Source organism: Coregonus clupeaformis, chromosome 2 (genome assembly GCF_020615455.1).
Source record: "Coregonus clupeaformis isolate EN_2021a chromosome 2, ASM2061545v1, whole genome shotgun sequence".
Lineage (NCBI taxonomy): Eukaryota > Metazoa > Chordata > Actinopteri > Salmoniformes > Salmonidae > Coregonus > Coregonus clupeaformis.
In genome coordinates, this window is record NC_059193.1 from 25,406,514 (window position 1) to 25,432,812 (window position 26,299).

At 44.4% G+C, this 26,299-nt stretch overlaps 2 protein-coding genes across 2 annotated transcripts; one reads left to right on the forward strand and one right to left on the reverse strand.

The window, feature by feature from the left end:
• The first annotated feature begins 558 nt into the window (after nucleotides 1-558).
• mcf2a (MCF.2 cell line derived transforming sequence a) lies at nucleotides 559-22,090 on the forward strand. Its single transcript, XM_041902246.2, has 29 exons — nucleotides 559-562; nucleotides 640-754; nucleotides 2,631-2,721; nucleotides 4,433-4,552; nucleotides 4,667-4,783; nucleotides 4,984-5,133; nucleotides 5,284-5,399; nucleotides 5,491-5,605; nucleotides 5,779-5,898; nucleotides 6,155-6,346; nucleotides 6,575-6,766; nucleotides 7,010-7,181; nucleotides 10,755-10,834; nucleotides 11,094-11,179; nucleotides 11,284-11,350; nucleotides 11,433-11,548; nucleotides 12,334-12,403; nucleotides 12,834-12,926; nucleotides 13,114-13,206; nucleotides 13,627-13,755; nucleotides 13,959-14,180; nucleotides 14,502-14,594; nucleotides 14,968-15,046; nucleotides 15,169-15,232; nucleotides 17,151-17,251; nucleotides 19,008-19,120; nucleotides 19,366-19,478; nucleotides 20,412-20,515; nucleotides 20,644-22,090. Exons 1-29 carry the CDS (start codon nucleotides 559-561, stop codon nucleotides 20,682-20,684), a joined length of 3,168 nt encoding a protein of 1,055 aa, XP_041758180.1. The 3' UTR covers nucleotides 20,685-22,090.
• A 588-nt stretch (nucleotides 22,091-22,678) lies between these two features.
• On the reverse strand, nucleotides 22,679-25,930 carry f9a (coagulation factor IXa). The gene is made up of 8 exons (XM_041837904.2): nucleotides 25,792-25,930; nucleotides 25,500-25,669; nucleotides 25,351-25,375; nucleotides 25,060-25,173; nucleotides 24,652-24,786; nucleotides 24,180-24,469; nucleotides 23,895-24,021; nucleotides 22,679-23,694 (listed from the first exon to the last, which is right to left on the reverse strand). The coding sequence occupies exons 1-8, from the start codon at nucleotides 25,856-25,858 to the stop codon at nucleotides 23,114-23,116; spliced, it is 1,509 nt and encodes a 502-aa protein (XP_041693838.1). The 5' UTR covers nucleotides 25,859-25,930; the 3' UTR covers nucleotides 22,679-23,113.
• Nucleotides 25,931-26,299: the final 369 nt, after the last annotated feature.

The window sequence follows — 26,299 nt, forward strand, 5'->3', positions numbered from 1 at the left end:
CCTGGTGACAGGAGAAGGGCGTGGAGAGGTATAATGACTGCCTCCTGCTGTGCTAGCCTGGATGTCACAGTGGATAGATGGGGTCCAGACCCGCCTCCGAATGATTAACTGACTTGAACCAGATAGCTGAGAGTCTGAAACCTTCCTTACCACTTTAACGTTGATGTTGTTTTGCATATGACCACTGGGAGGCAGTAAATCTGTTTGCGAAATCATCATCCTTATGGAAGATAACCATGGGTTGACACTTTCAAAGAGGCCTCACTAACCCCATTATTCTAATATCTCTCTCTCTCCATCTCCTCCTTTCCACAGAGGTGTCAGTCCCTATGAGTATGAAGGAGGTGGATGGTTACATTGAGAAGCAGGTGGCCTACCTGTCAGGTGGGAGCTCTTTACTCAGGAATGTCCTTTGGGTTCATAAACTCTGACCTGTGTTTACATTGGTTGTATAGATTCAGGCAGTGTCTACGAGATGTAAAAGTAGTAGTGACATGTTGAAACTAACACTGACACAGCTGTTCTCAGTTAATCCAACATTTATAGACTATTTAAATGATGGGTCAGCAAAGAACATAATATAATTGGTTAGTACATTGCTGAGTGTGATTGTTCATATTAAACCATTTTTCTTCCCAGGTGGGCGTGGTGAGGACTCCAGCGTGATTATCACCCTCCCAGAATACTCTGCTTTCAGTGACATTCCAGAGGAATCTTTAGCCAAAGTCTTAACATACCTCACCCTCATACCTCGGTGGGTGAACCACCATACTACACTACCTTCTACTATTCATCTCTCCTCATAACTTTCTCTGCAATGCAGTGTGTTCCTGCTTTAGTCCAGGGTTAGTATTCTTTGCACAGATGGCACTAGATGCTCTCTATCCCTCATCTATTTCGATGCCCTAGTGATGTCCTCTGTGCCAGCTCAGAGCAGGTATATCCTAAGGAGGAGGGATCATATCATTGGACATGGGCCAAAAGGGGAGTTTGAGTACAGGTCAACAGAGTCGATGAACATCCCTGTAAACAGATCTAATGTATTCACTCTGCAGGCTTTCTTTCTGCACCAAGACATATCATTTGTCTTAGGCTGCAGTTAGCTGTCAAATGAATTTAGTATATTATGAGTTTTTCACTACTATACCTATACCTTGAAGTCGTAAGTTTACATACACCTTAGCCAAATACATTTCAACTCAGTTTTTCACAATTCCTGACATTTAATCCTAGTAAGAATTCCCTGTCTTAGGTCAGTTAGGATCACCACTTTATTTTAAGAATGTGAATTGTCGGAATAATAGTAGAGAGAATTATTTATGTCAGCTTTTATTTATTTCATCACATTCCCACTGGGTCAGAAGTTTACATACACTTAATTAGTATTTGGTAGCATTGCCTTTAAATTGTTTAACTTGGGTCAAACATTTCAGGTAGCCTTCCACAAGCTTCCCACAATAAGTTGGGTGGATTTTGGCCCATTCCTCCTGACACAGCTGGTGTAACTGAGTCAGGTTTGTAGGCCTCCTTGCTCGCACACGCTTTTTCAGTTCTGCCCACAAATGTTCTATAGGATTGAGGTCAGGGCTTTGTGATGGCCACTCCAAAACCTTGACTTTGTTGTCCTTAAGCCATTTTGCCACAACTTTGGAAGTATGCTTGGGGTCATTGTCCATTTGGAAGACCCATTTGCGACCAAGCTTTAACTTCCTGACTGATGTCTTGAGATGTTGCTTCAATATATCCACATAATTTTCCTTCCTCATGATGCCATCTATTTTGTGAAGTGCTTCAGTCCCTCCTGCAGCAAAGCACCCCCACAGCATGATGCTGCCACCCCCATGCTTCACGGTTGGGATGGTGTTCTTCCGCTTGCAAGTTCCCCCTTTTTCCTCCAAACATAATGACGGTCATTATGGCCAAACAGTTATATTTTTGTTTCCTCAGACCAAAGGACATTTCTCCAAAAAGTACGATCTTTGTCCCCATGTGCAGTTGCAAACCGTTTTGGAGCAGTGGCTTCTTCCTTGCTGAGCGGCCTTTCAGGTGTTTATACTTGCGTACTATTGTTAGTACAGATGAACGTGGTACCTACAGGCGTTTGGAAATTGCTCCCAAGGATGAACCAGACTTGTGGAGGTCTACAATTTTTTTTCTGAGGTCTTGGCTAATTTCTTTTGATTTTCCCATGATGTCAAGCAAAGAGGCACTGAGGTAGGCCTTGAAATACATCCACAGGTACACCTCCACTTGACTCAAATGATGTCAATCAGAAGCTTCTAAAGCCATGACATCATTTTCTGGAATTTTCCAAGCTGTTTAAAGTCACAGTCAACTTAGTGTATGTAAACTTCTGACCCACTGGAATTGTGATACAGTGAATTATAAGTGAAATAATCTGTCTGTAAACAATTGTTGGAAAAATTACTACAAAGTAGATGTCCTAACCGACTTGCCAAAACTATAGTTTGTTAACAAGAAATGTGTGGAGTGGTTGAAAAACGAGTTTTAATGACTCCAACCTAAGTGTATGTAAACTTCCGACTTCAACTGTATTTGACTAGTAAAATTATACATTTGTTCAGTGAAAAGTACATGTGTTCAAATACTTTTATTGCTTGTGTTTGCAGAGCACGACAGCCAGGTGTAAAATTCATCATCATTTTAGACAGAAGACTGGATACTTGGACCTCAATCAAAACAGCACTTGCCAGAATTGCGGTGAGCGAGTTATAGTCTTGGCAAAATGTCGTGTGTGCGCGTGCACTCTCGTGCATGTGGTAATCTAGTATGGAAGTATGGTAACTATACTCAATGAGGTCTGGCCCTATCCAACTAAGGAACATATGATTTGCTGCTGTGGCAAAAAACAAAAATCCAGTTCAGAATTTCAGCACTAGACAGACTGGACGTCAGGGTGGGGAGCTGTCCATGGTTCTGAATTGCCCAGCGCTCAGTTCCTGCTGTTTTGTGATGGTATCATCTCTCGGTCTTTTGTTCATTAAAAATAACTAGTCGTGACTATATCAGTCAAATACTGCAGTTGCGTTGACACTGTTTATTATTGGTCATACATAGTTTTCAAAGAAAATGTTCTGTACTCAACGTATGAAACTTGAGTCCCGTGGCAAGGGAATTAAAATGCATTGGCCAGCACTCAGTTACGTGGATATTACCTGATGACGCTATACTTCGGCGAACGATGAGATTGCAGACAGCGCTGCCACCCTCCTCGTCGCAGCAGCGTTGATGCTGCGGCTGTGGTCCCGCAGCCAAGTAAAGGGAACCAGTAGCCTACCTTGGCACCGATTTGTAAGCGACGGGACGGGCGAGGTTTAGAATGATAGCATGATCGCATAAATGGCTGTAAACACGATGGCTGTGAGTTACCAGCGCCGAGGATTGCCCAGGATACGGAGGAGTCCGGTAACGCGCTTTTTAAATAGTTTGATTTAGTGCTAAAAGAGTTGTGGTCAAGTTTGGGTGGGCAGGGTGAATGCAGCATCGCTCACTGGCTGCAGCTTAAGCGTAGCACTGCGGTGCAGAGCCTGATTTCAGCTTAGTCATGCAATTGATGCAGTAAGACAGAGAACGATAGCTTGCTTATGTGAATATAAACCCGGCTGCAATATTTAGCATGTTGAGCTTGAAGGGCAATGTTTATGTTTGAAGTAGCCTAAAGCTAGATTTAGATAGCGAAGGCAAATTCATGTCAGAATTATTTTTGGAATAATCAACATTTCCCACTTTATTATGTCGATGTCCTATGCAAGTTTTAACAGCTGATTGTAACACCTACGTTTTAACAGCTGGCATCTTGAATTAAACCAAACCCATATGTTAGTAAGGCTAGACCTGCACCACCACAGATGTAATAAAAATGGGTGTGATCATTATTTTTCAAATTTAGCTAATATGATTGTCATCCTAAATGCTTTACTTGATATCTGATAATATTATTATTATTATTATTATTATTATTATTATTATTATTATTATTATTATTATTATTATTATTATTATTATTATATCTGATGCTGGAAATCGCTCTGAACTTCAATCAAAGCCTCATCCCTAAATATAATTCAGCATACCTACTGTCTGTTCTTGATTAGTGAAGCCATTTTATATTGACTGCAACTTCAATACACCTGTGATAGGCAGGATAGGTCCAGCTTTCCTTCTCTAATTGACAGTGGGTCAGACTGAGAGGCTTTATCTGCCTGAGCCTGATTGCTCGTTAGTGCTGTCAATATGTCCTGTCAGAGTGAACAGATGATGGCTATGCATCCAGAAGTCCCTTCCTTTCATAGTGAACAGACTGGCCTGGTGTTGGGTAAAGACATGGTCCAGGGTTTGTCAAAGCTCTAGATCAGGGCTGACTGTCCAACCCCAGGGGTGTGATCGTGTCCCTCTCCCTCCCTGTCTCCAGGCCTCCTTCCCTGGGAACCTCCACCTGGTGCTGGTGCTGAGACCCACCAGCTTCTTCCAGCGCACCGTCACAGACCTGGGCTTCCGCTTCAGCCAGGAGGACTTCATGCTCAAGATGCCAGTAAGGCAGATTATTTACCAAATCTAACACCACCACACACTCATCTTTGAAGAAGTGCACATAGTACTAAACACAGTCAATAATGTGCAGATGATTCTATATCTCCTATATTAGGTGGTGATGCTGAGCTCTGTGACAGACCTACTGAGATACATTGATGAGAACCAACTGACCTCAGAGTTTGGTGGAACCCTGGATTACTGCCACAGTGACTGGATCGTCCTGAGAACAGTGCATACTTTAAACTTACATACCATTAACCATGCAGCGACTCAGAACCCCAACACTAATATTACAACATGTCTGATGTGGAGTGACACATTCAAACTTGGCCTGTCTGTCTGCATCGTTCTGAGTGATGATGTCAGAGCATACATTGAGAAACGCTGTGATGACGTCCCTGTGTTGTGTGCTCTCTGGCTCCCCTCCAGGCCATAGAGAGCTTTGCGGTGACCGTTAAGGACATAGCTCAGATGCTGCAGGCATTTGGCACAGAGCTGGCAGAGACAGAGCTGCCAGATGAGGGCACGGCCATTGTACACCTCCTCTCAACCCACACTGACAAGTACAGGAAACTCAAGGTATAACGGCAGCACTCCATTTCACACACCTTTTACACTGGACTCTATGATAATGTGTGACAGTCTCGTATCAGTGGCAGACTAACTGACATCTAGTCTACATTTACCCCCTGATGTTTTATAGCTATTTTTCTTGTCTGTCTTGTACAGGAGGCGATATGGTCTGTATCGAAGGAGGGTCGTCACCTGCTGGCTAGCCTGGAGGCCTCTGGGAGAGAGGAGGATTCACTATGGGATGTCAGGCTGGACTGGGAGACTGTGCAGAGGTATATGACCTCAGAGGGATAATCATACTACTGTCTGCCTAAATGTTATAGAGTGGCCTTGTATTATAACCTCTCTCACGCTGGTCTTTAGGCTACTAGCCCAGCTGAGGGACATGGAGTCAGCCTTTGACGGCTTCTTTGAGAAGCATCATCTAAAGCTGCAACAGTACCTCCAGCTGCTCAGATACGAACACAGCTTCCAGGAGGTAAGACTGATCATTTACATATTTGATGGATTGTTGATGAATTGTCCTATGTCGAGAGGCAACTCTTGACGATACACATAGGGTGTACAGTTCAATTGGATATTGGATGGGGTGTTTTGAAGTTGGGAGGTGCAATGTGTGTAACTAATGTCTCTCTCTCCTCTTGTGGTCAGATGGAGTTGTCTCTAGAGCGTCTGGCGTCCCAGGAGAGAGAGGTGTCGTTGTCAGGGGAGACGCTGGCTCAAACAGAAAAGACACTCAGAGACCTGGACAACCTGGAGGCCCACGCACAGGTCAGTGTTAACACTAGGACACACCCCCTCATCAGATCAACAGACCAGGAATGCATCTAGTGTATACTTAAGCCTCAGGACCTGACCTACCAATGATGGTTGGCAGAGATAGTCTTCTCTGGGTCTCGTGCTTTTGTTAACAGCATTGGTTTCTGTAGCTAGGATTTAATTGTATTTGCAATGGTGATACTGTATGTGTGTAGACCTCCTGTATGTTATTGTATGTAACTGACTGTGGTGTCCTGGGTGTTGCTAGGAGGAGATGGGCCGTGCTCAGACCATCATCCTCCACGGTCACCAGCTGGCAGCCTGTCACCACTTCGCCATGGCCCTGATCGTGCAGCGCTGCAATGAGCTACGCCACCGCTGTGACATGCTCAGTAAGGCTCTCAGGGCCAAACACACACATCTCTCCCAGGTCTACCAACTGCTGCTACGTCTGGATCAGGTAGAGGATACACACATTTTTTACACTAATACACACAGGTGAGTACACACACTATCACACACACACACAACTACCCACAGTATTTAGCTGTTGATCTGAATAGATGAAGTGCTGGCACCAAACCAAGCGCTAATGTATTTTTTGATTACCGTGATACTCTGTCAAGTGTTAACGTATATCCGAATATGATTGGTCAGTGTGCATGACATTGTCTTGTCCCCTCCATAGGCCCAGAGTTGGTGTGATGACGGGGCCTACTTGTTGGCCCAGCAGCTGGTGGAAAAGTTCCAGTCTAAGGAGGGGGCCCAGGCTGCTCTGAAGGACGTAGACAGATTCCTGGAGGGGGCTCCGTCTCTCCTCAGCTCTGGACCTGACCTCCTGGCCATGGAGTTTGAGTCTGTCCTCACCCCAGAGATACAGGTTAAACACCAACCAACCAGTGTCTCTCATTCACAAACAGCTCCATGGTTTAAAGAGAAACGCCCTCTGTAATGGTTCTCATGAACGATCTGTGTATAATCTATCATAAAGCGTTCTATACACATAATACATTACATGACTATAAAAGCCTGTTTCACTAACACTGTTTCACTAACACACTGCAGGTTCTGGCTCCATATAAATCCTCTAAGCCCCCCCCCTCTCTCTCTTCATCCTCCACAGGTCCAGATAGGGAAGACATTTGAGAAGCACACAGCAGTTCAGGAGATGATCCACAACAGACAGATCTGTCTGAGGAAGCTAGCTGATAAACACATCCGTCCCATCCAACTGGTGGCCCCCCGGCCGGAGAACCCACCCCGCTCCAAGTCCCCACTCTTCTCCCCCAAACATGGTAAGAGGAGGTAGTGGACACACATACACAACACACACACTTGATGATTCAGGACGTGCATTTGTCACAGTAGATTTAACAGCATCAGACTGCATAGCTGACTGCTAGGGGTTAGATAGGTTTACAGCACACTTTTCATCATCCAGCTCCATTAGGCCTCCACCCAGAGCTCTGCTGTTTACCAAGGCCCTGTGTAGGCAGCCCTCCCCTGGACTCTGCCCCGACAGACGTCCCTCTCCCCTGGGTGTCTTCCCTGTCTTCAGCCTAGGGCTTCACACACCTTCCTCCAGCCCTGCAGTGAAGTAATCAAAGCAGCCAACTACAGGCTCCAGTAATGAGGAAGCCCACAGTGTTTGTGCTTGACCTGAGTCAGAGATCTAGCTGTTTTAGCCCAGCAGCATAATCAGTCTTTAGGGGATACTGTGTTAGCCAGGATGCTAGTTAGGTACTGAATGGCAGAGGTATACTGTACATGGTTCATATACATTAAAGACCCTTTCACCTCCCACGTGCCTCCAGGGCTGGCAGAACAAAGCTAGCCATACATCATCTGATTAATGATGATGAGGTGTGTGTGTGTGTGTGTGTGTGTGTGTGTGTGTGTGTGTGTGAGAGAGAGAGAGAGAGAGAGATCCCAATTTTGATAAACTCCCATATCTATTGGGAGAGAGAGAGACCCTGACTCACACACAGCAGGAAACCCGTTTAAGGGGAGAGGTGAAGATAAATGTGTTGGCTCTGATTAGTGCGGTAGACACACATGGACAGGGAGGGCTCTGATCTTAGTCTATGTGAGGATCAAACAGATCCAGTCAGTCAGTTACCCCAGGCAGTGGTAAGGGTGATGTGTTCTTATTTACCAGTAATGCAGCTCACTACCAATGATTAACTAGCCCGTCCATCAGAAGAGAAGTATAAAGTCTGAACCCATTACCAACAGTCATCCCAGGGTCAAAGATAGGTCCTGTGCGACCAGGTTGTCCTATCAAACCTACTGTACATTGTCATATCATCGCAAGCAACGTCTCTTTGTAATGATGGCTCTATTGGGTAATGTAGTGTCAGCTGCTGTATCGTCGAGGCTTCATCAAAGCACATATAGAGACATGCACTATATTCATTATCATTATTAACATGTTATCCAGACAGGGCTTGTGTTTTATCATCATTATTAACATGTTATCCAGACAGGTCGTGTGTTTTTTCATCATTATGAACATGTTATCCAGACAGGTCGTGTGTTTTTTCATCATTATTAACATGTTATCCAGACAGGGCTTGTGTTTTATCATTATTAACATGTTATCCAGACAGGGCTTGTGTTTTATCATCATTATGAACATGTTATCCAGACAGGGCTTGTGTTTTTTCATCATTATGAACATGTTATCCAGACAGGGCTTGTGTTTTATCATTATTAACATGTTATCCAGACAGGGCTTGTGTTTTATCATCATTATTAACATGTTATCCAGACAGGGCTTGTGTTTTATCATTATTAACATGTTATCCAGACAGGGCTTGTGTTTTATCATCATTATTAACATGTTATCCAGACAGGGATAGTGTTTTATCATCATTATTAACATGTTATCCAGACAGGTCGTGTGTTTTATCATTATTAACATGTTATCCAGACAGGGCTTGTGTTTGATCATTATTAACATGTTATCCAGACAGGGCTTGTGTTTTATCATCATTATTAACATGTTATCCAGACAGGGCTTGTGTTTTATCATTATTAACATGTTATCCAGACAGGGCTTGTGTTTTATCATCATTATTAACATGTTATCCAGACAGGTCGTGTGTTTTATCATCATTATTAACATGTTATCCAGACAGGTCGTGTGTTTTATCCTTATTAACATGTTATCCAGACAGGGCTTGTGTTTGATCATTATTAACATGTTATCCAGACAGGTCGTGTGTTTTTTCATCATTATGAACATGTTATCCAGACAGGGCTTGTGTTTGATCATTATTAACATGTTATCCAGACAGGTCGTGTGTTTTATCATCATTATTAACATGTTATCCAGACAGGGCTTGTGTTTGATCATCATTATTAACATGTTATCCAGACAGGGCTTGTGTTTTATCATCATTATTAACATGTTATCCAGACAGGTCGTGTGTTTTATCATCATTATTAACATGTTATCCAGACAGGGCTTGTGTTTTATCATCATTATTAACATGTTATCCAGACAGGGCTTGTGTTTGATCATTATTAACATGTTATCCAGACAGGTCGTGTGTTTTATCATCATTATTAACATGTTATCCAGACAGGGTTTGTGTTTTATCATCATTATTAACATGTTATCCAGACAGGGCTTGTGTTTGATCATCATTATTAACATGTTATCCAGACAGGGCTTGTGTTTTATCATTATTAACATGTTATCCAGACAGGGCTTGTGTTTTATCATCATTATTAACATGTTATCCAGACAGGGCTTGTGTTTTATCATTATTAACATGTTATCCAGACAGGTCGTGTGTTTTATCATCATTATTAACATGTTATCCAGACAGGTCGTGTGTTTTTTCATCATTATTAACATGTTATCCAGACAGGGCTTGTGTTTGATCATTATTAACATGTTATCCAGACAGGGCTTGTGTTTTATCATCATTATGAACATGTTATCCAGACAGGGCTTGTGTTTTATCATCATTATTAACATGTTATCCAGACAGGGCTTGTGTTTGATCATTATTAACATGTTATCCAGACAGGTCGTGTGTTTTATCATCATTATTAACATGTTATCCAGACAGGGCTTGTGTTTTATCATTATTATTAACATGTTATCCAGACAGGTCGTGTGTTTTATCATCATTATTAACATGTTATCCAGACAGGGCTTGTGTTTGATCATCATTATTAACATGTTATCCAGACAGGTCGTGTGTTTTATCATCATTATTAACATGTTATCCAGACAGGGCTTGTGTTTGATCATCATTATTAACATGTTATCCAGACAGGGCTTGTGTTTGATCATCATTATTAACATGTTATCCAGACAGGGCTTGTGTTTTATCATCATTATGAACATGTTATCCAGACAGGGCTAGTGTTTTATCATCATTATGAACATGTTATCCAGACAGGGCTTGTGTTTTATCATCATTATGAACATGTTATCCAGACAGGGCTAGTGTTTTATCATCATTATTAACATGTTATCCAGACAGGGCTTGTGTTTTATCATCATTATGAACATGTTATCCAGACAGGGCTAGTGTTTTATCATCATTATGAACATGTTATCCAGACAGGGCTTGTGTTTTATCATCATTATTAACATGTTATCCAGACAGGGCTAGTGTTTTATCATCATTATGAACATGTTATCCAGACAGGGCTTGTGTTTTATCATCATTATGAACATGTTATCCAGACAGGGCTAGTGTTTTATCATCATTATTAACATGTTATCCAGACAGGGCTTGTGTTTTATCATCATTATTAACATGTTATCCAGACAGGGCTTGTGTTTTATCAAAGCACATAGAAACATACATCATTATCATGTTCAGCTGAGAGGTAATATTTTGCAGGGGTCGACAGTTTGAAGTTCTCCTTCGATCTATCACTTCCTGGGAAGAGGACATCACGGAAAAGCCCCGGCTCCAGAAAGGTGAGATGAAGGAAAGGATGACGTAAAAGTGGAGAAATTGAAGAAAGTAAATTACCACAGTGGAGAAAGGACTTTGAAGGCTGTCGCAGTTCACACACCTCACTATGAATGTCACCATGGCAACAGTACAGCTGTGATGTTTACATTAAAGATAGTAACGTTACGGTAACTGTAAAGGCTTGAGGTGGATTTCCTTCTTTAATCTGTGTTATCTGAGGATGTTAAGCCTGGTTGTCAGTGTGTGACCTGTCTGTCTCAGATCGAGGTGATGCATGACTACCAGGAGAATAGGATCTCCCTGCTCTCCAGCCTGGAGGGAGAGGACAGCCCAGACCTTCTCAAACGGTCTGTCTGTCTGCTCATCCTCTATATAATCCCTCTGTAGTCTTCCTGATTCCTTATGTTCAGACAGAATACTAATGAGGCCCTCTGGCCCTGTGTCTCCACAGTCACGTGATGAGGGAGCTAATCGAGACAGAGAGAGTCTATGTGGAGGAGCTACTGTCAGTGCTGCTGGTGAGAAGATACACAGCAGCGTTTCACCATTACTGGATTATTACAGAGAGTTCTCTATACTGATGTATGTGTGTATGTGTAGGGCTATAGGGCAGAGATGGAGAACCCGGGCCTCGCAGGCCTCCTGCCCCCCATCCTGCAAAGTAAGAAAGACGTCCTGTTTGGAAACATGCCTGAGATCTACAACTTCCACAGCAGGCAAGGACACACACACACCCCGTGGTTTAGAGGAAGGATCCGCACTGTCATTGACCTGTGTTGTTTTCCATAAACATTTGGAGTCTCAATGAACTGTGAGATTAAACATTTTACATTTTAGTCATTTAGCAGACGCTCTTATCCAGAGCGACTTACAGTTAGTGAGTGCATACATTATTTTTATTTTTCATACTGGCCCCCCGTGGGAATCGAACCCACAACCCTGGCGTTGCAAACACCATGCTCTGCATCACAGGAGGTTGGTGACACCTTAATTGGGGAGGACGGGCTCGTGGTAATAACTGGAGCAGAATCTGTGGAATGGTATCAAATACATCAGACATATGGTTTCCATGTGTTTGATGCCATTCCATTTGCTCCGTTACGGCCATTATTATGAGCCGTCCTCCCCTCAGCAGCCTCCTGTGATCTGCATTCTCTATATCCTGCCTGCTGGGCCTGCTCCCCTGCTGGGCTGAATGCTTAATTGAATGACTGCATGAGGCCCTAAGCCAATTAGAGCCTCTCTAACTAGTGTTAAATGCGAGTTGCTCATACAAAGCATTTGATTATGCCAACAAGAGAGGAAACTGGCAGACACAGGGATCTCAGTGGCATGGCTGTGTGGTTGACCCCAGTCATTAACTATGGAGGAGGATAGGATTGGGGCCTACTGTGAGGCTGACTGTGTGGTGATGGTTGCTGCTGTGTGTGATTAGGGTATGACCTATTGACTTGACCTGTCTGTGACCTTTGACCTCTGACATGACCTCTTGCTTCGACAGTGTGTTCCTGCAGGACCTGGAGGGCTGCCTGGAGACCCCAGAGGGAGTAGGGGCCTGCTTTCTGGAGCGGGTGAGGAAAGTCTATAGTGTGTGTGTACATGTCTGCAGTTGTTTCGAAACAATAAAAAAAAAAAAATTTAGTCATTTTAGCAGACGCTCTTATCCAGAGCGACTTACAGTTAGTGAGTGCATACATTATTTTTTTTATTTTTCATACTGGCCCACTGTGGGAGGCGAACCCACAACCCTGGCGTTGCAAACGCCATGCTCTACCAACTGAGCTACATCCCTGCCAGCCATTCCCTCCCCTACCCTGGACGACGCTGGGCCAATTGTGCGCCGCCCCATGGGTCTCCCGGTCACGGCCGGCTATGACAGAGCCTGGATTCGAACCAGGATCTCTAGTGGCACAGCTAGCACTGCAATGTCTTTACCTATATGTGTGTTTGACAGTCTTGTATGGATGGTGTGTCATTGGAAATGTTTGTGTGTATTTCCAGAAGGAGAATTTCCAGGTGTATGAGTGCTACTGTCAGAATAAGTCTCGCTCAGAGTCCCTATGGAGGCAGTTCTCAGACTGTGCCTTTTTCCAGGTCAAGCTTATTTTTTTGTCATTCAGCCCACTACTGCTCTCTGTTGGTAGCAATACTTTTTCACTATACCAGAATTATTCATTGTTTTAATGGCACAAAATTACATATTATTTTAAATAGATTCACTGTTGTGGTGTAACAGTATTAAAGCCTTCCCAATCTTGTCTCTCCTTGACATATTCTACAGGAGTGTCAGAAGAAGCTGGAGCACAAACTGGGCCTGGACTCTTACCTGCTGAAACCAGTACAACGCCTTACCAAGTACCAGCTACTACTGAAGGTCAGACCTTAGTGATACACCCACACCTCGACCCAGCATACCGTGCCACTATTGCAGCATTTATAGTGGATGAAACTATGCGTAACCTTTATCATAATTCAGTGTCCCAAAATCCTGTAAATGGTAACAGCACTCTTACATAACCTAGCCCTACAGAGGGACATTCATTTCAATGAATTGAATGCATGACATTAGGGATTACAGATTTAAACTAGAGCGAAATCCCATCTGGTTAATGGGGACTGCTACCAATTTTCTGTCCTGTATTTGTCCCTTGTTTTCTGACAAAATAAGGAAAATCTTACACGCAACACAACATCTATTATTTTATAGTACAGCTGAAGAATTTGGGATTTCAACTTTCAACCAGATATTGATGTGTACCAGACATTGATTGGTGTGTGTGTGTGTGTGCTTTAGGAGCTACTGAAGTACAGTCCAGGAGGCTGTGAGGGGACCTCGGAGCTACAGGGGGCGCTAGCAGCCATGCTGGACCTCCTCAAGTCAGTCAATGACTCCATGCATCAGATCGCCATCACAGGCTACCAGGTGGGGCCTCCTGGTGCTTCAGCACTGTGCCGTTGACACTGTACAGCAAAGTGGTTGAATCTGATCATAGCATACAGTATATTGGCAATTTATACAATTCTGTCAGTGTGTGTAACATTACATTCAGCATAACTAAACCAGTCCCTATGTGTTGAGCTGTGAATGAGCCAGTCTCTGACCCTGTCTGTGTATTGTTCACCCAGGGAGAGTTGTCTGACCTGGGCCGGGTGCTGATGCAGGGCTCCTTCAGTGTGTGGATCAGCCATAAGAAAGGCCCCACCCGTATGAAGGAGCTGGCCCGCTTCAAGCCCATGCAGAGACACCTGTTCCTGTATGAGAGAGCCCTTCTCTTCTGTAAGCGCAGGGAGGAGCATGGAGAGGGTGCAGACAAGACCCCCTCCTACAGCTTCAAGCACTGTCTCAAGGTGTGTGTGTGAAGGCGGTACTCTCTGACACGTGACACATGCTCCCTTTCGGAACGGTCCCCAGTGGGATGTTTGTTTTGGTTTGTTTGTCAAGGCGTGTGTGTTAATATGCGCAGGGCATGGCGGATGGTGTCACACCACCAGATGTTCTCCTCTTGATTTATTATTGAGTGCCTGAGCTTCCTGCCGTCACACAGAGGTGTGTGGGCCAGCCGTGTAGCATGTAGCTGACATGTGGCTGACGTGATGCATGACGTGTGCTTGTAGGCCCCAGGTGCAGGCAGTACGTGTGTGTAACAGTCAGTGTGTGTGTCCTGGCAGATGAGTGCGGTGGGGATTACAGAGAACGTCAAGGGAGATGTGAAGAAGTTTGAGATCTGGTACAGTGGCAGGGAGGAGGTGTACTTAGTTCAGGTAAGCACTACCTCTGCTTTGTGAAGTGACTGTTTACATTATTCATGCCACCCAGAACCAGCATATGTTCACCAGACAAGGACTCTAGACAATAACCTAGACAATAACCACCACCCACTGACTTGTTCGTCATCTGCGTGTTGTTCTGTTCTTTGTTGTGCCTTCTTTGTTGGCAACTTTATGCCATGTTATGTTTTGTTATGTCTGTCTACAGTGAAATTTGTGTTACGTTACTGTGATGCCATTTTGAAATCATGCCTGTAAGATACAAATAAAATGTCTTCACAAGAAATAAGTATTCTGTCTATCTTGTTATTGTGTTTTGCTACCATACATTGACTGCGTTCTAATCTGTCCTTATCTTATCTCCCAGGCTCCCACAGTGGAGGTTAAGATGGCTTGGCTCAATGACCTGCGAAGGATCCTCACCAACCAGCAGAAACTCCTCAAAGGTTTGGACGTCACTCACATCACTCTCCAAAGCACACTCAACAAAGAGTCGGTTTAATGCACCTAACTTGAACATCCTCTCTTTGATTCCGACTATCATTTTGTCTCTCCTTCTTTCTCTCAGATGAGCATTGTGTCAACAACCAGATTCCAGACCACATCCAACTGTCTCCGCCCTTGTCTGAGAGGTATGTTGGGTGTAAGACACAGCAGCTCCCCACTGATGGTGTGAGTGTGGCAGGCAGTTATGTGACCTGTTCAGATGGTTATGCAATGTGGTGTTGGGGAGCGTATCAACAAGCGGGTATAAATAAAGATGGGAAGTAGAAAATGAGGAGGAGGTGTAGGAGGTTGAGGAGGAGGAGGTGGTGGTGTAGGAGGAGGAGAAGGTGTAGGAGGTTGAGGAGGTGTAGGAGGTTGAGGAGGTGTAGGAGGTTGAGGAGGAGGAGGAGGAGGTGGTGGAGGAGGTGTAGGAGGTGGAGGTGGTAGGAGGAGGAGGAGGAGGTGGTGTAGGAGGTGTAGGAGGAGGAGTGGGTGTAGGAGGTGTAGGAGGAGGAGGAGGTGTGGAGGAGGAGGAGGTGTAGGAGTGTAGGAGGAGGAGGTGGTGGTGTAGGAGGTTGTAGGAGGAGGAGGAGGAGGAGGTGTAGGAGGAGGAGGTGGTGGTGTAGGAGGAGATGTTGAGGTGGTGTAGGAGGTTGAGGAGGTGTAGGAGGAGGAGGAGGTGTAGGAGGAGGAGGAGGTGGTGGTGTAGGAGGTTGTGGAGGTGTAGGAGGTTGAGGAGGTGGTGGTTGAGGAGGTGGAGGAGGAGGTGTAGGAGGAGGAGATGGTGGTGTAGGAGGAGGAGAAGGTGTAGGAGGTTGAGGAGGAGGTGGTGGTGTAGGAGGTTGAGGAGGTGGTGGTGTAGGAGGTTGAGGAGGAGGTGTAGGAGGTTGAGGAGGTGTAGGAGGAGGAGGAGGTGTAGGAGGAGGAGATGGTGGTGTAGAAGGAGGAGGAGGTGTAGGAGGTGGAGGAGGAGGAGGTGGTGATGGTGTGTGAAGAGAAGATGTGTGTGAAGGCCCCACTCTCTCCTATGCTGTCTGGTTGCTGTCCTCCTCCCCTCTCCCCTCCTTCCTTCCCTCCCCCCTGCAGGGGTGTGCGGCCGTCTGGAGGGGCTCCTAAGGGCTGTCTGCCGGGGCTGGACTTTGTGTCGCTGTCCTCCAATGTCTTTCAGTGTCTGCGCTCCCGGAGTCCACACCCTCGAAGCCCACGGCAACGCCCCCGGCCCCGCCCCCCCAACCGCCCCCGCCCCCAGCGCCACTGACCCGCCCTGACGCTCAGTGGTAAACTCAGCCCAGCTCTGCATGCCTCGGCCCGGCTCGGCATGGCCCATTTTGGGGACCTAAATCACCCACAGGGCTGCTGTGTTTGCATACTGACCGTCATCTGCAACCCCTTTAATAGCAGACTCCATTAGGCTCATAAATCGCCAGATGCACTTTTCATGTCTTGAGAGGCCAATGTCCCAGCAGACCTTCCATCTCAGACATGGTACCCAAAATGACTGAACCCATCTTTGCATGGGATTTTCAATTTAGCATGGAATGCAAAAAAAACTCTACAAAACAAAAAACACCTTGATTTCCTCATGTTTCCAGCACCAGAACTGCTTCTAAGATGGGGCTCGCTTTTTCAGATTGAATAAAACTAAAATGACACAAAATTATAGTAATTATTTCGTGCCCAAAATATAGACCACCTAATACATTGATGAACCAGGATCTTGTTAAATCGAGACCAGATCTTTCCATGCGCCGGGACTCCGTGTGAACTTGGTTGCACTTGGTCACATGGTTGCTATGCGCTGTGCCCTGTTTTGCTGCGCTGTGTGGCGTTTGGCTGGCGTCTGAAAGGTCATCGTGGTGGTGTAAAATTTGTTTGAGAAGTTGAAGAAGTTGCCCTTAACCACAGATCTAGGATCAGATGTTCCTCCTAAATGATTAAAGGTTAGAATTTGGAAAAGCTGATCGTAGATCTGTGGCTAAGGGCAGCTTCTACCAGCATGCCATATGAGGTTAGGGAGGAGCACTGAGGTAGTTAATTGATTGTATCGTGTTGTTTCTCCCACAGCAAACAGCAGAGGGCGTCGGTCAGCTCAGAGGACACTGAGTCAGGGAGGAGCAGTCCAGATCCCCAGTCCCACTCCTCACAACACCGGCGCAACCGACGCAGTGAGTACACCACTACCCCATATCTGGTTGCCAGACAACTTCTCGAAATTGATGCACTCGCATCGACAGAGGGCAGAAGGCCTCGCAATGTTATGATTTTGAACGGTCAGATAGCTAGCAACAAGAATATCTTGTTTCAGATAGTTGTATCTCGTTATTGATACCATGTCTTGTTTTGAGGTGTTTTGACTTGTCATCCCTTACGAAAAAAAATTGCAGTCAGAGTGCAGTATATATAACTGCAGTATGCTGCAAATACTGCATCCAAAATAACACCGTTTTTTTACTGCAGTAATTTTGCAGTGTAACTGCAGTTAGAGTGCAGTATAATTCTGTAATTACTGCGTTCAAAATACCACAGTCGACTGCAGTTACTGCACTTTTACTGCAATCTTTTTTTGTAAGGGACGTATATGCTAATATGGCGAACATTCGCTAGCTAGCTAACCAACAACTTAACCGTGTATTTGATAGACAACAAGTGGTTATTGTGGAAATGTATGTTTGTTTTCAATAAACATTTGGAGATGTAATATAGTTAATATGTGGTCAATAATCCTTTTGAGTTGACAGTCGTTTTGCCCCAAAGTTGCGCACGCATCGCTTTTGTTGCTAAACAACCCACCCTTCTATACCCATAACATAATAATGTAAATAATGGTAACTATTTGTAATTATGGTGATTGGGTCAACAATGGTTATTGGCTCATGAGAGATGGCACATGAAACTCCTCTGAATTGACGTTTGATTTATGTGGTTATTAATACATTTGCAATCCCGGTTCCCTAAAGATTCTGGTGTTTCACATGAAGGAGCATGGAGGAGCTCTGGGAAAAAAGTAGGGCTGGGATTTGTCAGGGACCTCACGATACAATATTATCATGATACTTAGGTGCCGATACGATATGTATTGCGATTCTATATGTATCACGATTCTATATGTATTGCGATTCGATACTCTGATTTTATTGTGATTCGATATTCCAAACATATTACTCACTATATGTCTGCAGCAGAAAGCCATGAGAAAATTTGTTTTGGAGGTAAAAGTTCTCAAAACAAGTTTGCTCACCAATTAAAACATTTAGAAAGAAGACCTATAGGATGATAAATCCCAGAGTTTTATCGCTGGTACATCCGACTAGCGCTAACTAACATTACAAATCGATACTTGGGAGTCACTGTTTTGATATAAAATCAGAAAAAAATATATTGCGATACTCTATCGTATGGATTTTTTTCCCTATTCCTAGAAGAAAGGCACTGAGATTATCATTTGATTGTACCTTCTTGTTAATTACTCAATTTTTTATTGCTATTTATCGCTATAGTTACTAAGTATTCACTTCAGGTATTTCTGGTACTTCATTAGGGCACTATATAAGGAGAGACAAGCCAAAGCGTACATATTACCTCAACTACCTCAACTAGCCGGTGCCCCCGCACATTGACTCTGCAACGGTACCCCCCTGTATATATAGCCTCCCTACTGTCACTTTATTTTACTGTATATATAGCCTCCCTACTGTCACTTTATTTTACTTCTGCTCTTTTTTTTCTCAACACTTTTTTTGTTGTTGTTTTACTCTTACTTTTTTTGTTTAAAATAAATGCACTGTTGGTTAAGGGCTGTAAGTAAGCATTTCACTGTAATGTCTGCACCTGTTGTATTCGGCGCATGTGACCAATAAAATTTGATTTGATTTGATTTTGATTTGAAATGTAACTCAAAACTAAAATGTGTGTAATCTCCAGGCTGGCCCGGCACACCTCACTCAGTAGACATCAGTGAGGGTCTGGAGGAGTGGGATGGAGGTCAGGACCCCTCTCACCCGTCAGACACCGAGGAGGAAGACGCTGCTCAGCTGGTGAGACAGGTTCTCTACAACATCAACACAACCACTCATACTTATTATACACTAACACACTATGTGGCCTTGGCCCTTACCCAGGACCTTAGATATGCTTATCAGAAAGGCTAAAGGAACCTCTTGAGGCTCCCTATGTTTAAAGCATACACTACATGTTTAAAGGCATACTCTAGTAGGCTACAGTTCTACAAGTGTAGATAGAATGACTTCTACTAGAGCATATTACATTTCTGTCCTCCCAGGCTCCAGGCAGATATAAGGCCTTGGCTGAATGTCCACGATACAGCCCATATGACCTCACCATCAAGAGCGGTGATGTCATCCAGCTGCAGCACGAGGACAGCGAAGGCCACTGGTGAGTGTCGACAGTGTCATTTGTCTGGTGGTAAAGTTGGTTGCCAATGGCAGAACCCTATTTGACATGGGCTCTGGGCTGACTGGAGCCTAATATAGCAGGTGTAAAGACTTAACGACAAAACAGACAGCGCAGACTAACAGTTAAAAGCAGTGTGTGGCTGTCCTATCGGCCGCCATTTTATTTTCTCGATAATTCTACATGTTGAATCGCCACTGTTCGTCAACACCCGGCAGGTGATCTACTGCACACCGCTGCGCCAATTTCATTATGGTGTGTCCCGTCCTTCACATTAATGGTCCAATGCAGCCGTTTTTACCTCAATATTAAATAAGTAAGTACTGTGATTGTTTTCAATTAAAATGGTCAAAGAAATACTTTTGCTTCTTAGCAATGAGCAATTTCTCAAGCAATAATTTTGCTAGGACTGTCTGGGAGTGGTCTGAGTGGGAAGGGGAAAACTGAAACCTAGCTGTTATTGGCAGAGAGGTTTGGAACTCTCTTTCTTATTGGTCTATTAACTAATTGACCACCTGGTGACGTCGTGGTCCTCTGTAGCTCAATTGGTAGAGCATGGCGCGCTTGTAACGCCAGGGTAGTGGGTTCGATCCCCGGTACCACCCATACGTAAAAATGTATGCGCACATGACTGTAAGTCGCTTTGGATAAAAGCGTCTGCTAAATGGCATATTATTATTATTATGTCACCAGGCAGGCCAAAACTCCATTCCACCAAAACAGGTTGAAATTTCATGCAGTCTTTTCAAACAGCTCTTACACTAAAAAGGCCTTATCATCCTTTTTACAATTTCACAGTATTATTCCAACCGCATAGTGTGGAAGAAAATATAAAACACAGGGAAATTACGTTTTTGACTGCACTGGGCCTTTACCTCCTCTAAAGCCTCCCTCCCTCTCTCACTCCATCTCCAGGCTGGTGAAGAACCTGAGTCGCAGGCAGGAGGGCATCATCCCAGTATCCAACCTGCACGTGATTCTGGGAAACAGCAGTAGAGGACAGTCCACCAGACTAGGAGGTAAGGTTACTGTTACAGTACAGAGTGAGAGGTTTCTAAAGCCATTTGTACTCTCGATCCTCCTCTCTGATATGTAGCTCATTAGATGGGTTTGTATGAATCATTTGTGTCTCCTATCTTTTATGCAGATCCAGGGAATCTGAAGGCCAGAAAGCTCAGCTCCCCTTAGAGGACAAATGCTGCCTTCAAGTGCTCGTGGGAACTGGGAAAGTGGTTAGTCGATACCTCTTATTTCCCACTTCGGAGGAGCATTTGTTGGATCTTTGCAAAGACTGACAAGACGGACTGTTTTCCAATAGACACTGTGAGGTCATGACAAATGGAATATCTTAAAATCTGCTTCCTCAAAGTGCTCTGATTGGCCATGATTAGAGAGAACTAGCCAATTGAAGAAGGACAGGAGTTTTAAGTCTGGATTATTGATTGACATTTTTCTGGGCCAGTAACATGAGGACCTGCTTTTGCCCACCATGATGGACAGTGGACACACTTTATGAATGTTACCCTCCAAACACTTTAGACATCACAGGGTTCTACCAGCACAAAGGTTTGGTGAAGGACAAGGGACATCTGAAAAGGTTTGGGACTTAAAGTTAAATCTCCCACTTCCTCTTAGACCCAGCCAATGGCCTTTTCTGTTGGGTTGCTGTAGCTGGATTACATCCATGGACTCTAGCTCTCTGAGGGATTGTTAACCATTATTGCTAATCAGTGGGAATGCAGTTGGTGTTTGTTTGTATGTTTATGTGTGTTCTTATGCGTCATAATAATCCAGGTTTTCGCCTGAAACATTTCTTAAAAAGATACTTTTGTACATAGCTATGTAATTCATTTTTGACGTGTATACTTGAATGTCGGTCTATTGTTTGTTGACATGTTCATTTAGTCTACATGCTCATGTTGTTTAGGTATCCAACCCGTCTTGTTCCTTAAGGCACTCTTCTCTTACGCTCTCCAAGAGTTGAAATGCCAAAACGTGCCGTGCCATAATGCCTTTTTATTCCTGCTATTTTGGAATCGATATCCTCTTTGATAAATGTACTGTTTGCCCCGCAATATCAAACGCAGTCTTGCTTCTACCTCACCTCAGACCAATACGCAACGGGCACTTTATTAAGGTGGAAGGCTTATAAGAGAAATGCAAGCTGAAAGCTTTACTATATTTTAAAAGGCTCTAGAGAAATTGAGCTCTCCACGAACGCAATACCTCATTCATATTTTCCTGATTCCTACCTATGATTATTTTTCCATTTTACTTCCTAAACTCAGTGTATTTCAATGGGGAGGAGACAACCCGCCCCAGTATGAATACAGTTGTTAAGATGTCACGGATGGTAAATTCCGACATCTTGTGAGGTGGTGGTGATTGATAGAAGGGTATTCCTCAGGTCTATAGAGGTATGGGGAGGAGCCGCTACCAGCATGGCGCCAGCAAAGACTGCTGTCATTCTCCCCAGGATTTCACCCTCTCTCTCCCCGGTGTGAGCAGGCCTCTGCCTGTGACAGCACAAATGGAGCGAGAGAGCGAAAGATCAAGAGAGAGAGAGAGAGAGAGAGAGAGAGAGAAGGGGGGGGGGGGGGATATGGCAATCTCTCTCTTCCTCTACTCCTCTCCTCCATCGCCGTTGCAATTAATCTTAGGCTTCCCATTAAACAGGATCATACAGCAAACATGAAATGTACCCACTGTGTCGAACGCTTAATTAAATATTGATTGCGGATTTATATGAATTGACTATATCAAATCAAGGCCCAGTCGGAGGCCTGCCTTTGATATGCTGCGTTTGATGTGGAAATGAGCCTGGAAAGCAGCGGGAGCGCAGCTCCACACTACTAATGTCTTCTTATTAATTCATTTATTTTGCTATCAAGTTGTTACTTTGCGGCAGTAGGCAGCTATGCAGCCCCGTGAAATGATATCTATATACCCTTAATGGAGTCCTGCTTTACTGCCACGCATTGCATCAATTAGCTGGGTTTTCTTTTTTGGGGGGCTCCTCTGATCCAAAATGCTGCACATTTTGCACTGAATTGTGATGTTCAAAAATAGAGACAAAAATATGCTTGAAAATGCTGTGTGTCTTTGACAAGCGCTGTAAGCTGGTTGCTAAGTGTTTCTCATAGGAGAAAATAGCATGGCTAACTGAATAATGACTGAACATGGCAGGTTTCAGGTTTGTATTATTGCTCTACAGTCATTGTTGTTGATTGGCTGCTTTTTTATACAGCTTCAGTATTGTATATAGAACAAATAAAGTATTTATTGAAATAATACAGGTTTGTTCTACGCCTTAGAGTTTGTTTTTTTCTATAGTAGAATACCATAAAGCAGTGTTAGTTGCTTGCATACAGCCATTTGCCAGTAAATTATAGCTTTGGTTTTCTGAATAAGTGTAATATATGTTCAGTAGGCATAGGCATCTGTTCGCCATACAGGTCTCTATCATGTAAAGTGTATCTTCACCAGCAGATGGATGTAAGAAGCTGCAAGATGAAGCTCTCTCTTTGAATACCAAATGGACACATCTTTTGATTGAACCCCCATAAGACCTGGAACAAAACAGGCCAGCGTGGGCCCTAAGGGTCAAAGGTCAGGGTTTAGTCATCCAGGACGTCATGCAGCATGCGCTTGGTCATTAACATGACTTGACGTATCCATCTATAGTAATGCGACAATCTGGTGTACACCCCATACTTCCCATCCTTGGCACACTCCTCCCCCCAGCTCACTATCCCTGTCAGGAACCAGGTGTCATGGTAACGGTTGGTATGGGGACCCCCGCTGTCCCCCTGGCACGAGTCTTTGGCCACGTGAGCATAGCCGGCACAGAACATATACTTGGTGATACGGGCACTACTGCTCTCCTTACACTGTGTCCTCTCTGTAAATGGCACCTCTACCTTCTGTAATGTGTGAGACGTGGCCCCCTGGAAGCGTGTGCGACCCCAGCCGCTGACCGTAGCCGGGGACTGATCCTTCACCAGGTCCTCGGTGAAGACCTTGGGCCCCAGGCAGATGGGTCTGGTGTGGGAGGAGAAGGTGATGGGGGTGTGGAGGCGCAGCAGGGCGATATCGTGGTTGTACAGACTCTGCTGGGAGTCATAGAGCGGATGTTTGTACTGCTTCGACACCTCGTGGTCCCGCTCCATGCCCTCTATGGCATAGATGTTATGCTCCCCTGGAGAGGTACAATAACTCAATAAATTAAGCAATCTAGTAATCAATCAATATTAATCCTCCTAGTAGAGAATGTAGTTTTAGTCATAGATACAATGAAATAGATACACACCATACACTTAGAAACCCGGTCCTGTGTAAAGTAGTGAAAACGTACTGTAGTTGAGCTAAAAAAAAAAACAAAGCGGAATTGTGCCTTACCCACTCTGACGAAAAAGGATCCCTGCTGTCCCTCCACCAGACAGTGGGCAGCAGTGATGACCCACAACTGACTGAGGATAGAGCCCCCACAGAACACCTGACCACTGGGCCTCTGCACCAGAGCTGCCTGGGGGAGTAGAGAGCAAGGAGGGCCCGTTACATACATCGGCCTTTACATGGTAATAATAATATATGGATTGTATATAGCTCTTTCCAAAGACCCAAAGACACTTAAACATACACATACCTGTGCATAGTGCATCAAGGTATCTTCTCATCTCTTACCTGCCATGGGATGTCTCCAGGGGTGACTGTGTTGCCACCTACAATACGTGTTCTGGAGTTGTTTTCTTCGACGGGGAGCCTGGTGTGCTGAGGACCATACACCCTGAGGGGCCGCCTGATGCGAGACGGGGCTATTCTAGAGGCTGTGGTTCTGGGAGGAGGGGCTGTGGTGGTATTGACTGGGGCTGGGGTGACGTTGGCATCTGATGTTGTATTCTGCAGGGCCAGTAATGATCTCCTAGACATTTCTGCGATCACAGTCCGCCTGTCTCTGCCACAAGGGAACGCCACTGGCGACATACAAAACCAAAGTAAGGAGGACTGATGGTAACACTACATCAAGTTATACATCAAGTTACTCTACACCAATGTAGTAACGTTGTAATCACACTACTGTATTAACGTGTTGCTACACAGTACTTTAGTAAGATTATGGTAAATGTATGACAAGACGTGTGAATGTTGTGGTTACCTTTAGGTTTGCAGTTGACTCCATCCTGTGCCAGCTTGTAGCCCTCTGCACAACTACACTCTGCCCCAAAGGTGCCCAGGCTCTCACAGAAGTGCATACATTCTCCATTATTTATCTCACACTGCCTGGCTGTTACTGTGGGGAGAAACCTGCATCATCAACCCACGTCTAAAGAGATGAGGCATGTTAAATAATGTTACATAATATAACAAATATAATAAGTAAGTATGGTTTCGATTGTGATGGCCAACATGTGGTTTTACAACCGTGTTATTGTAATGTTTTAGGAGTGACGTCCAGGCAGAGATTGCATAGACCGTCCTCAACTGGTATGAGCTGGACAAACCTGGCCCGAACCGAGTGAAATGGAGGACATTTGTCAAGGCCATTACAATGTTATTACTGTACCTATCTCACAGTTCGTCCCAGTGAAGCCTCGTAGACAGCTGCAGGTATAGGAGGCCTTCTGGTCTTTACAGGAGCCCTGATTCAGACAGGGGGATGACTTACACTGGTCCCCATCTGAGACATAATGGAGAATTATTGACACAATTGACGTTACACTAAGTTTCATACTGCTAAACGCTACAGTTTGAAACCTACACAGTACACACCACACACAGCTCTGAGTCACAGCTTAATCCTCTCTGTTTGTGCCAAGTAACACAGTTGGCAGTTAATCATTAAGCAAAGCCTTACCTTCATAACCGACCCAAAACTCCATCTGAAAAATAAATACAGAATCTTCAGAATATCATAAGTTAACCCATTCATTACACAATACCGTATTCAAGGTGGAGTCTAACCCCACCACACACACACGTCCTCACACATCCACACACACTCACTGTCTTCTCTTCATTCTCAAAGGTCTCCCTGGCCTCCTCCAGGTCACACCTCTCCTCCAGACACTCTCTCTCCAGGTTCCCCCATAACAGCTCTTCGAACATCCCTGTGTTGTGGCGCCTCTGTCTCCTCAGCACGCTGTCTGCTGCCTGGCCCGACAGGAACACTGGGGCTGAAGGACCAGAGGGAGATGGTAAGGCTGTTTTTTACAGTTACAGCTGGTGTATAACTGAGAGTCAGCTTGTTACTAGTGAGAAACCTACTGAAACCATCAGCAGTCAGAGTAGGACTTACCTCCCCAGCCCAGCCGGCAGTCTAGCAGCATCACACTTAAGAGGAGAAATAGGTCAACTTTTGCCATCCCTGTCTGATCTGATACTCTGGTATCACAATGCCCAATGCAGAGAAACACACACACACTATGGACACACTCTCACATACTCCAAAGTACAGCTGTCTGTTTACGCTTGAACCACAGTGACAGAGTAGTTTCTGTTTGTTTAGAGGCAAAACATTGACATACTGTGGTGGATTTATTTTATTTGTACCAGGCAGGTCAATTAAGAACAAATTATTATTATCTTGTGAACTGTTTGTTTTGTACTTTTTTTTTCTCTGTTGTGACTAATTTAAAAAAATAATTATCTGATTTATTCGTCTAGGTTTGAACTGGAATCAGAAACGGAAAGCTTCTCCGTCTACAAAAACAACATGCATGTCAGGTAATATACCACTAGATGGCGCAAATGTCTATAAAACAATGTCTACCAATGCTTTGATTGAACATCACGTCATACTGTAT

Excerpts from the sequence above, each read along its gene's own strand:
- mcf2a (XM_041902246.2), top strand. Across the intron at positions 4,784-4,983 it reads ACTGGATCGTCCTGAGAACA|GCCATAGAGAGCTTTGCGGT; the intron begins GTGCATACTTTA and ends GCTCCCCTCCAG. Across the intron at positions 13,207-13,626 it reads AGTACCAGCTACTACTGAAG|GAGCTACTGAAGTACAGTCC; the intron begins GTCAGACCTTAG and ends TGTGTGCTTTAG.
- f9a (XM_041837904.2), bottom strand. The coding sequence starts at position 25,858 with ATGGCAAAAGTTGACCTATTTCTCCTCTTAAGTGTGATGCTGCTAGAC. Across the intron at positions 25,174-25,350 it reads GTTTTGGGTCGGTTATGAAG|ATGGGGACCAGTGTAAGTCA; the intron begins GTAAGGCTTTGC and ends ATTATGTCTCAG. Across the intron at positions 23,695-23,894 it reads ATCCTTTTTCGTCAGAGTGG|GGGAGCATAACATCTATGCC; the intron begins GTAAGGCACAAT and ends GTACCTCTCCAG.